The following is a 14,377-nucleotide window of genomic DNA, read 5'->3' on the forward strand; positions in this document are numbered from 1 at the left end:
GGTTAAGGTCGTTTTTGACGGTTTTTAAGGGGTAACGGCGTTAGAGGTTGTGTTAGGGTTGGACAGTGACGTTTCAACGGCGTTAAGTATTGCACCGTGAAGGAATTTATGCCACGTAATATTTTTGAGTACTTTGTATGTCGGGTAAATGTCCAAAAAATAATAATAAAATAAAACATTTTTGGTCGGAAAAATGTAAACTTGTTACATGGAGAAAAACTCTCTCGTCACGTCGGCTCATACAGATATATATATATATATTATTTTTTTTTTTGAGAAGACATACAGATATTTTTTTTGTCTATTATAATGTTTCATATTTGCCTCTTCTATTGATTGGACATACGATATATGTATCAATATATTACTATATTAAAAGTTAGGACAAAAGTTATGTATAATTTTTTCAATTGAATTCAATCATATGACCATACAAAATATAACACAAATATGATATCTATATTTAAATTCAATCATGTGGTTTAACTATATTGGATTCAAAAAAGAAAAAAAAACTATATTTAAATCTTGCCCTAAAAAATATAATTCAACTAAAAAAAGATAATAAAAGGTATAATATGGTATATTTTATACAATTTAAAAAAAAAAAAGAAAAAAGGATCCTTCTATGGTACTGTGCGCGCCCAAAACTGAAGCCTGTTGGGCTGGACCTCGCTTGGGCTCACAACTTACTTGTGTAGTGGGTTTGGATTTCCTACACTAGGTCGTTTTTGACGCTAAGGCTCAATGAGATCACTCTTCTTTCCTTGGAGGTCCGAACCACCTTCTCATTGCTCCCTCTCTGTTTTCTCTACTTTTTCAGTTAATTCTCCCACCCCCCATCTTCTCAAAACTTCTTGTATTTATAGCCTATAGTTAGTGGAGAGGTTATGATTACTCTCCGGTAAGTGCAACCGGCGGTCCAGTGTTATAAATCGTAAGTGGGTGGTTAGGTGGGAGTGGGAATCGGTAGGGATGGCGTTGGAACTTGGTTCCCACTTCCACGACAGTTCTCGGCAGCGGTGCCTCTCCGAGGCACGGTTGAGTAGGTATAGGGCGGGGTGTTCCGAGAACTGAATATATGACTGCTCGTGAAAGTATTTCCGAGAAATGATGAAGAGGCAAAGTCTGGGCCTGCATCACGTGTGGCTCTGGGGTGGGCTGCTAGGTAGAGGGAGACTGGCCTTATGGGCTATGCACTTAGGCTACGGCCCAAGGCCCAAAACGGGCCCCGGTGCGGGGACCGTACAATAGCCCCCCCATGATTCACTCCCCATTCTCGGGGGTGAATCAAGGATCACAAGGGGTAATTACCCGTCGGGGAAGTCGAAGGGTTTGTGCCCGACCGTTGATGGGCGCATTAATGCGTGCCTCAAAAGACACATTAGGAATTGATTGACGGCCTATCCGTTATCGCTGTCTGACGGTTCGTGGACTTATGCGTTAAGCGCGCGGCAGTCGAAGCGGCGGTCAGCGTGGATTTCTTACCAGTGGGTTATTTAATGTTACCCATTTCATTCCTTACGCCTATAAATAGTCGCTCTTGTCACTGACCCTCACTTTTGCATTCCTCACTTTTCAATATATTACTCTGCCGAGCATCCCTCCTTCGTGGTTCATCTTCTGGCCCAGAACACACTTCCTCCCTAGAGCCCACAGTAAGTTCCTTTCCCTCTTCTTCCTCTTTCTGTTTGGCCATTTCATTCTATTCTTTGATAATCGTAGCATTTCTTTCCTTTTTTACGAACACTCGTTTAGAGAAATGAGTTACTCTTACCTCCTTTCTTCCGCTAACGCTCTGGCTAGATTTAGGGAGGCCTATAATGTCCCTAGGGACATAGACATTGCCTACTGTAACATGGGTGATATTGACATCCAGAGGCGCCGTGGAGAAAACACGGTGTTCTTCCCCTTGATGGCCATTCTAGAGGGTGGGCTCAGGTTCCCGGTAGACCCTCTAATTCTTAGTACTCTTAGATTTTACGGCTTTTGCCCCGACCAACTCCCCCCCAATTTTTACCGGGTAGTGAGTTGTGTGAGTAGGTTGAACCAGTTGTACGGGTTACAACTGAATCATTTTGACATTAATCAGATGTATAGTCTGTGTGGCAATATCGAGTCGGATTATTACATAAAGACTAGGGATGTAAGGGTACGGCTCATTTCATGCCTACCAGATTCAAATCGAAATTCGGCTAAAGATTTCGTTCGGGTTAGCGGCAACTGGTTTGCTGAGGAGATTCCTTGTGCATTTTCGCCGCGTGACGTTGGTCGGTGACTAACCTTTATCTACTTTGGTCTCTTTTGATTTTTGTCTGGGTATGTAATCACTAACTCTTATTTCCTGTGCAGAGGGCAAAAGATTCAAGCCGGACCTCAGAGTGGTGCACGTTCGGGACCTGAATTTCGTGCTCAGGTCGGAAATCTTCATACATACGGACGGACAACTCCGAGCGTCTCACCTTATCCTCGGTGTCAATCCCGTCTACTCGACTTGGCAGGCGTTCAGCCAAGCTTTGTTAGTCGACAACCCTCTCCTCTCATATATCGACGTCCGGCACGCAAACTTTCTTCCACCAAGCTAACTGTAGGCGAGGCACGTGATCTCGGCCCTTGGCACATTTGTTTTGACAAGCGACAGCTAATACGTGACGAATCTGCCGAGCACGTATCCGCCGAGCGTAGAAGACGTGCCCACGAGCAAATCTAGCGCGAAGTTCTTGCTCAGCCCGAGGAACCTGTAGAGCTCGAGGTTACTGTTCGGGTGACCGAAGTAGCGGCCGTGGAGTTCGTCAGTTCTTCCGAGACAGAGTCCGACCCAGGCGACGCCATGGTGGCCAGGAGGAAAATGACAATCGAACGCTTTGTCCCAAGTGCGCAGCCGGCCGTGCAGCAGCAACGAACCCCCGGCCAGGATGTATCTCACCCAGCTGCCCCGGCAACACGTGTCCGAAAAAGGCCGCGGGCGGTCGAATAGACGCAGACTAGCTCGGGCGACGCGCCCCACATGCCATCGACGGGCATCGTTATTCGGGAGCCGGTTATATAGACCGGGGTAAATTTGGCGTCCAGTTCCCAGGCTCCGACGGAGTGGTGACCCTCCTTCCAACTCGACGGCAAGCCCCTTTCAGCAACGGCTAGTGCGCGAGTCTGGGACAGAGGCCATGGGGGCCGTGTCGCGCAGAGCCTGGTGCGCGGCCTGCTTTTGCCCGAGGACCTGCATGCTTTTACGGAGTCGACGGACGAGTCTTTGGGGAGGCGATTACAGTGGCATGCCATAGCGGTAATTGTTTCGTTTTTATTTCCCGTTCTCGGTTTTCCATTTGCTTATCTACGTGTGCTTTCCATTTTACCTTATAAATTGAATTTTGTGTGGTCAGGTTGCACAAATGTAACACGTTGTGGATGGCAGGATGAGGGATTTAGCTGAGGACGTTGAGCGGGAGAAGGCCTTGAAGGATGTCACCGAGGCTACGGCGAAGGAAAAGTCGAAAATTGCCGAGGAAGCAGAGAGTAAAATTGCTGCGGTCGCGAAGGCCCAGGCTCTTGCTGAAACGAAGTCTGAGGAGCTGGAACTGCAACTGGGAGGCACCGAGCTTAAATTGGCAGAGGCCCAGAGTTTAAACACCATGTTGGAAGGACAATTGGCCGATTCGAAGGCGGCGCTGGAGGCTTGTGAAAGCAAGTGGTATAACGAGGGGTTTGCAGATGCTGAGAATTCGGCGGAGCCGATCATGCACTAGGCTCACAAGCTCGGATACGAAGAGGGTTGGTTCGCTGCTCTTCAAGCCTTGGGGGTTCCCGAGGATTCTCCATTGAGGGATCGCAGCAAAATCCCTTTCCCAGGTATCCCCTACACCGAGTAGCCTGCACCCTTTGTTATTGACGAAGAAGAGACCTCCAGCATGAGGGAACCGGTGAACGCCATTGACTCTCATGTGGTGCCGACCGATATGGAGGGGACCAGCAACCCTCCTGTTCGAGACCGAACCGAGGAGGACGTCCAGTTGCCAACCCCTTATGCAGACCAACGCCCCCAAGAGGATGCACCCCCCGCCCACACGGCGGATATCTAAGTTTTGAAAGTTAACCCTGCTTTATTTTTCCTTCTTTTTCAGAATTTAAATGAACGGATTTGCCTATGTCACTGGGATGTGGTGACGAGACAATTTATTTATGTGGTACTTTATTTTGAGTTGCCGGGTTTTGGCGACAAACTGTTAGTTTGAGTTTTATGTCTTAATATGAATGCTTGATTGTGTTGTGTTTTTGCATTGACCGAGTAATGAATTCTCGTTGGTTGCCTCTGTATTGTGATGTTTTTGGCTATTATAAGGTTTCTAAGTGCTCGGCGAAGAGACCGAACTGATGAACAAGCTTTCGTCTTAAGGATGGGTAAGGTTTCCATCTGCTCGATGAGATGGATCGACCTGAAGACCAGGCTTCTGGCTTAGAATGATATGATTAATGTTTTTTGCCTGCTCGGTGATAGGATCGAACCGAGGGTCAGACTTTTGTCCTTAGAGGGAATCGTTTAGGTTTCCACCTGCTCGGTGATGGGGATCGAACCAAAGGTCAAACTTCTGTCCTTGAACCTTAAGGTTTCGACATGCTCGGTGATAGGGGTCGAATCGAGGGTCTGGCCTTTGTCCTTAGAGGGAATCATTCATGTTTCCACCTGCTCGGTGATGGGGATCGAACCGAGGGTCAGTCTTTTGTCCTAAGGGGTAATCGTGCTGGTTTCCACCTGCTCGGTGATGGGAATCGAACCGAGGGTCAGGCTTCTGTCCTAGAATGATATGATTAAGGTTTTTACCTGCTCGGTGATAGGATCGAACCGAGGGTCAGGCTTTTGTCCTTGGAATCGCAGGTTTCCACCTGCTCGGTGATGGGGAACGAACCGAGGGTTAGGGTTAGAACGGTGCGAATCTGCATGAGAAATACCATTAGTATAACTAACAAAACATATACAATAGGTCGCGGTTAACCTGATGCTCGGCGTATTGCCCATCAATGATAGTACTTCTTGAGATTATGGACGTTCCACGGTCGGGGCAGCTGTCTCTCATCTAGGTCTTCCAAGAAATAAGCCCCGGTGCCTGCCACCGCAGTGATCCTGTGGGGCCCTTCCCATGTCTATGCCAATTTTTCGGCGCTAGTGTCCCGCATGTTGCCCACGGCTCTTCTGAGAACCAAATCCCCAGCAACAAACTCCCTCATTCTTACACCTCGGTTGTATCTCTGGGCGAGCTTCTGCTGATATTCCGCAAGCCGTATTGTCACCATTTCGCAGTACTCCTCCATCTTGTCCAAGTATCCTACCATCATTTCGTCGTTTTGGGTGTGATGGAACCCCGCCACCCGCGCACTGCATAGGTTCACCTCGGTAGGGATTACGGCTTCCGCTCCATAAGTGAGAGAGAAAGGGGTCTCCCCGATGGACCGCTAGGAGTGGTGCGGTAAGCCCACAAGACCTTAGGAAGTTCCTCGGCCCAGTTTCCCTTCGCACCCTCCAGCCTTTTCTTCAGCCCACTCACAATCACCTTATTCACGGCCTCGCCCTGACCGTTGCCCTGTGGATAAGCGGGAGTTGAGTACCCATTTTTGATACCGAGACCACCACAAAATTCTCGAAATGCCCGACTGTCAAACTGTAGACCATTGTCCGATATGATAGTGTTCGGCACCCCGAACCTGGTAATGATATTCTTCCACACGAATTTCTTTACTTCCACATCCCGTATGTTGGCCAAAGCGTCCGCCTCTGCCCACTTGGTAAAGTAGTCGACGGCTACCAAAACGAACCTTCGGCCGCTCATCGCTCGAGGGAATGGGCCGATGATGTCCAGCCCCCATCGTGCAAAAGGCCAAGGGCTGCTGATCGGGTTCAAGTGGCCCGCGGGCTGATGGATCAGAGGGGCGTGCTTCTGACATTGTTCACACTTAAGCACGTAATCGGCGGCGTCTTTCTGCATCTGAGGCCACCAAAACCCCTGGGTCATTACTCGGTGTGCCAATGAACGTCCCCCGACATGGCCGTCGCACACCCCAGAATGGAGCTCGGCTAAGAGCTCGCCCACCTTCTCCGGGCGTAGGCATATGAGGTACGGCCCTCCGAAGGATCTTCAATACAAAGTCCGGTTTTCCGCCAACTAATACCTAGGAGCCGTCCTTCGGATCCTGATGCCCTCATTCTCGTCACTCGGTAGACGGTCTTCAGCCAGAAAGTCGACAATAGGGTCGATCCAGCACGGGGTAGGGGCTGCGATGGCCGTGACGTTGATCCCTGTCGTTCCCGAATAGCTCATTACCCTGACCCTCGGTTCTGAAATAAGCTCGACTTTAATTTGCCGCGGTATCTCTTCGATTACTGACGATGCCAACGTGGCAAGGGAGTCCGCGTGTCTGTTCTGCGTTCGGGCTACTTAAAAAATCTTCACCGTTTTGAAGCCAGCCATAACAAGCTTCGCCTGTTCTAGGTACGCTTTCATCCAGGGGTCTCGGGCTTCAAAACTGCCCAGCACCTGATTAACCACCAGACGAGAATCAGAATATAGTTCAACCTCCCGAGCTCCCAAGCTCAAAGCTGTCCTTAGTCCGACCAGAAAAGCCTCGTATTCTGCCTCGTTGTTGGATGCCCTGAAACCCAATCTAAACGAGTGCTCTAGCCGTATTCCTTCTGGGGTGATTATAACAACCCCCGAATCGGCGCCCGTGGAGCTCGACGCGCCGTCCACGAATACCTTCCACGGGCGAGCCTCCAGCCGGCAGACCATCTCCCCCTTTTCCTTAGGCGAAAACCCGGCGACAAAATCCGCAAGGACCTGGCCCTTCACCGAGCTTTGGGGTCTGTACCGTATGTCGAAAGAACCAAGTCGAGTTCCCCATTTGGCTACTCGGCCAGTAAAATCCGACCTCTTTAATAATGACTGTAATGGGTACTCGGTCAGGATGTACACAGTATGAGCTTGAAAATAGTGCGACAACTTCCTGGTGGCGTGTATCAGGGCCAACATGAGCTTCTCCAAGGGCAAGTATCTCGTCTCGGCGTCGACCAGAGTCTTGCTAATGTAGTACACGGGTTGCTGGATTCCTTTGTCCCTCAGCAGCACGGCGCTCACGGCGTGCTCAGATACCGCCAGATACATGAATAAATCCTCACCTGGCTTTGGTGCCGTAAGCATAGGCGCCCGTGCCAAATAATTCTTCAGATCCACAAAGGCTTCGTCACACTCTTCACTCCACCGAAATCCAGTCCATTTCTTCAGCAGCTGGTAGAATGGTCGGCAGTGATCTACGAATTTTAAGATGAACCAATTAAGGGCTGCTAGCATCCCGGTTAATCTTTGCACTTCCTTCGGGTTGCTCGGTGGCTACAGTCTTCTCACAGCTTCTATCTGGTCGGGGTTGACCTCAATTCCTCGCATACTAATCAGGTACCCCAGGAACTTCCCGACCCCCACGCCGAATGCGTACTTCTCCGCGTTAAGGCGCAACTTGTGCTGTCGGAGAACCTCGAAAACCGCCTGGAGGTCTCCCATATGAAGGGCTTCCTGTTTGCTCTTTACCATCATGTCGTCAATGTACACCTCAACCGTGTGCCCTATCTTGTCTCGGAACATTCTTGTTATCATTCGTTGGTATGTGACTCCGGCGTTCTTCAGTTCGAAGGGCATCCTCGTGTAGTGATAATTGGCCTCCGGGGAGATGAACGCCGTTTTCTCTTGATCCTCGGGCGCCAGGGCGATTTGGTGATACCCTTGGAAAGCGTCCAGAAAGCTCATCCTCGGGTGCCCACACGTAGCGTCCACCAGCTGATCAATCTTTGGCACGGGAAAAGGGTCTTTCGGGCAGGCTCTGTTCAGATCGGTGAAATCGACGCAAACCCTCCACTTGCCGTTCTTCTTCTTCACTACCACGATGTTCGCCAAACACTCCGGGAAGAAGATTTCCCGAATCACCCCAGCCTCCTTCAACCTTTGAACCTCCACTTTTACTGCCTCGGAGTGCTCTCAGGCTGATCTCCTCGGCCTCTACTTTTTAGGGGTGAATGAGGGGTCAACTCCAAGTCTATGTACGATGAATTCGGGATCTACCCCGGGAACCTCGTATGGACTCCACGCAAATACGTCTACATTCCGTATTAGGAGTAGCAACATTTCTACTTTTTCCCGGTTCTCCATGCTCTCCCCTATTTGGAAGTACTTGTTTATATCTAACAACACCTTTACCTTGAGCATATTCTCGGCGCGTGCGACCCCCTTCCCCTCTCGCGGGCTCTGTAATTGCTATAAAGCCTTCCCCGACGACGAACATTTGGGGTCGGCCGATCCTTCTGGTCGGTCTGCTCCTTCCAATCGACCATGGCGATCAAACATTGCCTGGTTGCCTGCTGACTTCCTTGTATTACTGTGACACCATAATCAGTATAAAACTTGACCTTCATATGCAGTGTGGACAGGACAGCCCCCATTGCATGTATCCATGGTCTCCCTAGAATCGCCGTGTAGGGGAAGTATGAGGCAACTGTGATGAAGCTTACCATTACCTCCTTGCCCCCCATGTTCACGGGCAGAGAGATTTGCCCTTCGGGAGCCACCATTTTCCCGTCGAACCCAACCAGGGGAGTGCCGTACTTCGCCAGATCCTCATTCCTCAACCCGAGCCTCCTGAATAGGTCCGGGTACATAACATCCGCCCCGCTTCCCTGGTCTATCATTACTCTCTTCACAACGAAGCCGCCAATCCTTGCCGTGACTATTAATGCGTCGTCATGTGGCTGGATGGTTCCTTCTAAATCACTGTCATCGAAGGCGATCGGCTCCCGGGTAGGTCTGATCCTCTTCGCGGGAGGCGACATGCCAGTACCTCCTCCACAGATATTACTGTCAACACCTCCTTCCCCTTTGCCGTTGAAATGCCTCTCGGGGCGACGTGAATAACATCAATTACTCCAAGAGGGGGCAGAAGGGGATTCCCTCTGTGTGGAGTGCCATGCCCTATTCCTCGATCCCCAGCGTCCGTCACAAATTCCTTGAGGTGCCCTGCCTTAGCCAGCTGCCCGAGATGATCTCTCAATACTCGGCATTGCTCGGTAGTATGTCCCCGGTCTTTATGGTACGTGCAGTATAGGTTCTGATTCCTCCTAAAGGGGTCGCCAGCCATCAGGTTCGGCCATCTGAAATACGGCTCGTGTTTAATCTTATCCACAATTTTATGCACGGGCTCCTTGAACGTCACGTTCACTTCCCCTACCAGTACTACTGGTTCTTGAGTTCTCAAATTTCCGCGTGCCCTCTGTTGAAAACCGCTCCGCCGAGGACGATCTGCCGCCTGTGCTTTGCCTTTGCTCTGTATTCTGTCATCTTCCAGACGCTTGTACTCCTCAATGCGTCTCATCAGTTGCCTCATATCCTCGGGAGGTTTCCTAGTTAATGATTCCCTCAACCCCGACTCCTCAGGCAATCCCATTCTGAAAGTGCTCACTGCAATCTTCTCGTTCCCTCCGCCAATCTCGTTGTAGAGCTCCCAGTATCGGCTGGCATAATCACGGAGTGTTTCCCCTGCCCTCATCTTTATAGACAGCAGCGCGTCCACCGGTTGCTGTTCCCGATTACACGTCATGAAACGGGAACCGAATTCCTGTATTAGCTCGTCGAAACTATGGATGAAGCCCTTGCGCAACCCATTGAACCACCTCAAAGCTGTGGGACCTAGGCTGGAGGGAAAAACCTTGCACATCAGAGCATCATTCGGGGTATGTAGTGACATCATCTGGATATAGTGGCTGACGTGCTCCACGGGGTCTGTTTTCCTGCCATACGAATTGAACGGCGGGCGCGTAAATCTATTCGGCATCGGCGCTAGCTCAATATCTGCGGAGAATGGGGATCGAGCCGCCCTGCGCAGTGCACGGCTCATCGTATCCATGGCCGCGTTCCTTGGCCATCCCTCTGGAGGATCTGAACCCCGATTTTTGTATTCCCGCGACCGGGAGCGATATCGTCGTCGGCAAGATTCCGCTGAATGGGAGCGGTCTCGGTGGCGACGGGACTCCATCGAGTTCGCACGCTCCCTGTAGTGGCGGGAACCTGATTGATTCGATCCCATCCCGCGTCCCTCCTCCTCGGCGTCAGGACTTCTCCCTCAGTCGTTTTGACCCGCTCGGCGGCGCTCGTTTCTTACTTCCAATTCCAGGTCTTGTACTAACCTCCGCAGCCGCTCAAGCTCTTCGTCCCTGGCGTCGGGCTGCCTGTGCGGGGAAGCGTGGGATACGGTTCTCCCCGTTTGATACGACCCTTCTCCAAGGCCGGACCACTCTTCCAGTTGCTCGTAAGCCGGATCCTCGCGTCTCTTCTGCCTCTGCTCCCGCCAAGTAGAGCCCCGGGAAGACCCTGTCGAACCACTGTCAGTGTTACCTCCAGACATCTTCCTGCATAAGAGTCTCGGCGGAACCACTGCTTAGTAGGATTTCCCACAGACGGCGCCAATTGTGCGAGCCCAAAACTGAAGCCTGTTGGGCTGGACCTCGCTTGGGCTCACAACTTACTTATGTAGTGGGTTTGGATTTCCTACACTGGGTCGTTCTTGATGCTAAGGCTCAATGAGATCACTCTTCTTTCCTTGGAGGTCCGAACCACCTTCTCATTGCTCCCTCTCTGTTTTCTCTCCTTTTTCAGTTAATTCTCCCACCCCCATCTTCTCAAAACTTCTTGTATTTATAGCCTATAGTTAGTGGAGAGGTTATGATTACTCGCCGGTAAGTGCAACCAGCGGTCCAGTGTTATAGATCATAAGTGGGTGGTTAGGTGGGAGTGGGAATCGGTGGGGATGGTGTTGGAACTTGGTTCCCACTTCCACGACAGTTCTCGGCAGCGATGCCTCTCCGAGGCACGGCCGAGTAGGTATAGGGCGGGGTGTTCCGAGAACTGAATATATATCACTGCTCGGGAAAGTATTTCCGAGAAATGATGAAGAGGCAAAGTCTGGGCCTGCATCATGTGTGGCTCTGGGGTGGGCTGCTAGGTAGAGGGAGACTGGCCTTATGGGCTATGCACTCAGGCTACGGCCCAAGGCCCAAAACGGGCCCTGGTGCGGGGACCGTACAGGTACCTTCAATGTTTTGGGGGGAATGATATTCATCATGAAGTTTTTGCATAATGTGACATAAGTTACTAATAAATGTAACAAAGTTATTATCATGTATGACATGTTATTGTTGGTCTAAAATGACAAAACTTTATTATTATTTTTTTTTTTAAATATATTGGTTATCATGTGACATTTTGGAACATACATACCATTAGACACTATCTTTTTCTTAAAATAGGAAATGCATTAACTTTATTAATTTGAAATTTAGGTTGTGTTTGTTTCGGGAGTAATTGTAAATTGGAAAATGTTTTACACCATCGATGGTGTTTGGCAACTTAGGAAATTAAAGTCAAACTGAAAATACATTAGTTTGACTGTAAAATACCCCACCCATACCCGAAAAATATTTTACACAATAATATTATCTTCAAACCATTTCCACTCCTCTGAAAATTCATCTCCTCACTCACTCTCATCACTCATGCCAAGCCTAAGCCGAAGGACGGAGAAAGTTACAGACGGTGAAGCACAGATCCAATCCTCGATCCACGACCCCACCATCATGCCTGCAAGCCCCCTTTAGCTGGTGAAGGTAGTTTCTCATCTACTCCACCTTCGTCCTCTCTATTTCACTCACCCGACCCATCACTCTTCCTCCCCCAATTTCGTTCAGCTCCGATTTGAGCTCATCCACTCACTCTCAGTCTCACGCTTAAGTCAACAATTATGAAGGTGAGGGTGAGCATGATTGCGCTGCCTCAACCCGTCCCCCACCCATGTTGTTGCTACCCTAAATGGTTTTATGTATATATATATATATATATTGTAAAATAACATTTGTTCTTGGGTTTTGGAGGATCAATGGTTGTGGTGATTCGTGGGTTTCAATGGTGGTGGGTTGGGGGTGAGTTTAAGTGTTGATGATGGCCAATTGGTGGTGGTGGATCGGTGGCTAGGGTGGTTTGTGGTTTTCAATGGTGGTGGCTTGTGGGTTTTGTAGATGGGTTTTGATATTGATTTTGAGATTAATGGGTTTTGATTTTGATTATAATTTTTTAGGTTAATTGGTTATGGGGTGGTTGATGGTGGCTGTTGAAGGCTGGGTTTGTAGTGCCCGGTGGTGGCTGGGTTTATGGTGGTGACTGTGGTGGTTGGGTTTTCTGAAAATAAGTTTTTACATGTGTTGGTGGTCATTTTGGAAGCCAAAAAAAAGGAAAGAGGGAGCCCAACAACACAGACCGAAAAGAAGTTGGCAAATAGATAGGAAAAAAGAACCATTAAGCCTAAGCGGCAGGAATAATGGATTACAGATCCATAAAATAAATAAATGGGTCTTGATGAAGCAAATAGGCTCAAAGGAGCCCGGAAAGAGAGAAATAGCAAATAACAAACCCATGGGCAGTGTATGATGTAGAAAAGCAAGAATGGACCGTGACAGACCCAAAGCAATGCAAGCAAAGAGAGTAAAGGGTTGATGTCAGGCCCACAAACCCCAAAGATGAGTATGAAGTAATTGGGCCGGGGAAGCCCAATGAAGTTAGTAAAAGCTCATGGGAATACAGAGTTAGGAAAAGGGCCAAGAAAGCCCAAAAAAAGCAAATGGGCCAAAGATGTCCAAGAGAAAACAAAAGGGACACAAGAGCTAATAAGTAAGAAACCCATGGCCATGCTAAGCTACTGGGGAAAGAATAAATGGCAGGCCTGAAGAGGCCCAGCAAGATCGAGTCATTACAGTAGGAATGACAGAGTGATATGGCAAGACATAATGGAAATCAAGGAATAGGCTGAAAGAAATATAAAGCCCAGTATCAAATAAGCCCAGCCCCTGAGGGGAGCGGGAAATCATAAAACGACCCATATAAAAGGTCAAAGAAGGGCAGTAGACTGTGCAGGCAAGCCTCAAGACCGTGACAAACGCATGAGCAGCAGACAGATTTTGGATATATATGAAAGGGAGGCACGCACAAGGCTAAGGCACCACCAGCTTGTACCCAGCCAATATGGGACATGGTGGGGTCATGAGTCAGAAGTAAGAGGACATAGTTTAGTGGTGGGGAGATGGGAAAAAATCTATTCTGCGGTTCCTGTCCAAGCTCTTTTGGGGGGTACGTCTTGTTGGGATGACATACCACCTAAAAGAAGTAAGGTTAAGTAGGAACCGCTAGGTGCATGCCGTGAGGGATAGAGAGAGAGAGCACCTACACCATGATAAGAAAGGGTGCCATGACAGACTAATAAATAAAAACAACTCTCATTTTTCTAGAAATGGAGAGTAGTACACAAACGGACCAATGGTGGTGGGCAAGTACACCTAAACCAGACAAAGGTGGTTAAGGGTTAAAATAGTAAAATCTGGTTATGGCAGACATTATATAAGGAGACCCTTGTCGTGCCCAGAGGGGGGGGGGGGTGGCAAGAATCTGGGGAGAGGAATCACAAAATAGAAAACAAGGGTAAAAGAAAAGAAAAAAAGATTAGAGGAAAACTAAAAACAAAGAAAGAAGAAAGGGAAAAACAGAGAGTTAGATTGGAGGCATGCACCAGTAGGTTGATTTCCCTCTCTCCTTCTCAAAATCTAGCTTTCTATCAAAAGCAAGAAAAAGGGGGGGTTTTTCTCCAGGCACTAACCATTCAGATCTGCTTCCCTCAAAGTAATTAACTTCCACAGCAGGATTTTCCTTCGGAGGTTGATTGTGTTGAGAAGGAGCATTCTTCCTCTCTGGTCTTGGTCCTGCAGATTGGATTCGCTCTGATTTCATTCTCCCTTGATTAACCCATGTGCTAACCATCTATTAACTTACTGTCTTGATTAAAAATAATTATCATTAGTGTGATTATCTCTTTTAAATTAAAGATTAATTGTTTACTTTAGGTTGAGAAGCCGAAGTATTCCTTTTTATTTTATTATCATGTCTGCTTGCCATAACTCATCTAAAATAGCTCTGCCTGCCGTAAGCATGCTCCTGGCAAATGAGGCATAATTTGCGCACAAGCCGGATCAAGTTGAGTTGCAGTTGGACCGGTCTCAACTTTTTTACTCAAAACATTTGGCCTAATACCGCAGGAGACAGCCAAGCCTAACATAACAAAAAGCCCCACAACATGCAATACCAAACATTGAAAATATTTTTCCGGCAAAATTTCTAAAACACAAAAACAACTAAAAATATTTCATTTTTATAAAATATTTTCAATTGAAAATATTTACACTTAGAAACATTTTACATATTACCAAATGTAACCTTAAAAAAAAAAAAAAAAAAAATCATCATGAGATAACGCG

The 14,377-nt window shown here is 48.4% G+C and overlaps 1 protein-coding gene across 1 annotated transcript; it reads right to left on the reverse strand.

Moving 5' to 3' along the window:
• Positions 1–8,793: 8,793 nt before the first annotated feature.
• Positions 8,794–9,858, reverse strand: LOC111994744 (uncharacterized). The gene has a single exon (XM_024026624.1). The coding sequence runs from the start codon at positions 9,856–9,858 to the stop codon at positions 8,794–8,796; it is 1,065 nt and encodes a 354-aa protein (XP_023882392.1).
• Positions 9,859–14,377: the final 4,519 nt, after the last annotated feature.

This window comes from Quercus suber, unplaced genomic scaffold (assembly GCF_002906115.3).
Source record: "Quercus suber isolate HL8 unplaced genomic scaffold, Cork oak 2.0 scaffold_233, whole genome shotgun sequence".
In the NCBI taxonomy this organism is placed as follows: Eukaryota; Viridiplantae; Streptophyta; class Magnoliopsida; order Fagales; family Fagaceae; genus Quercus; species Quercus suber.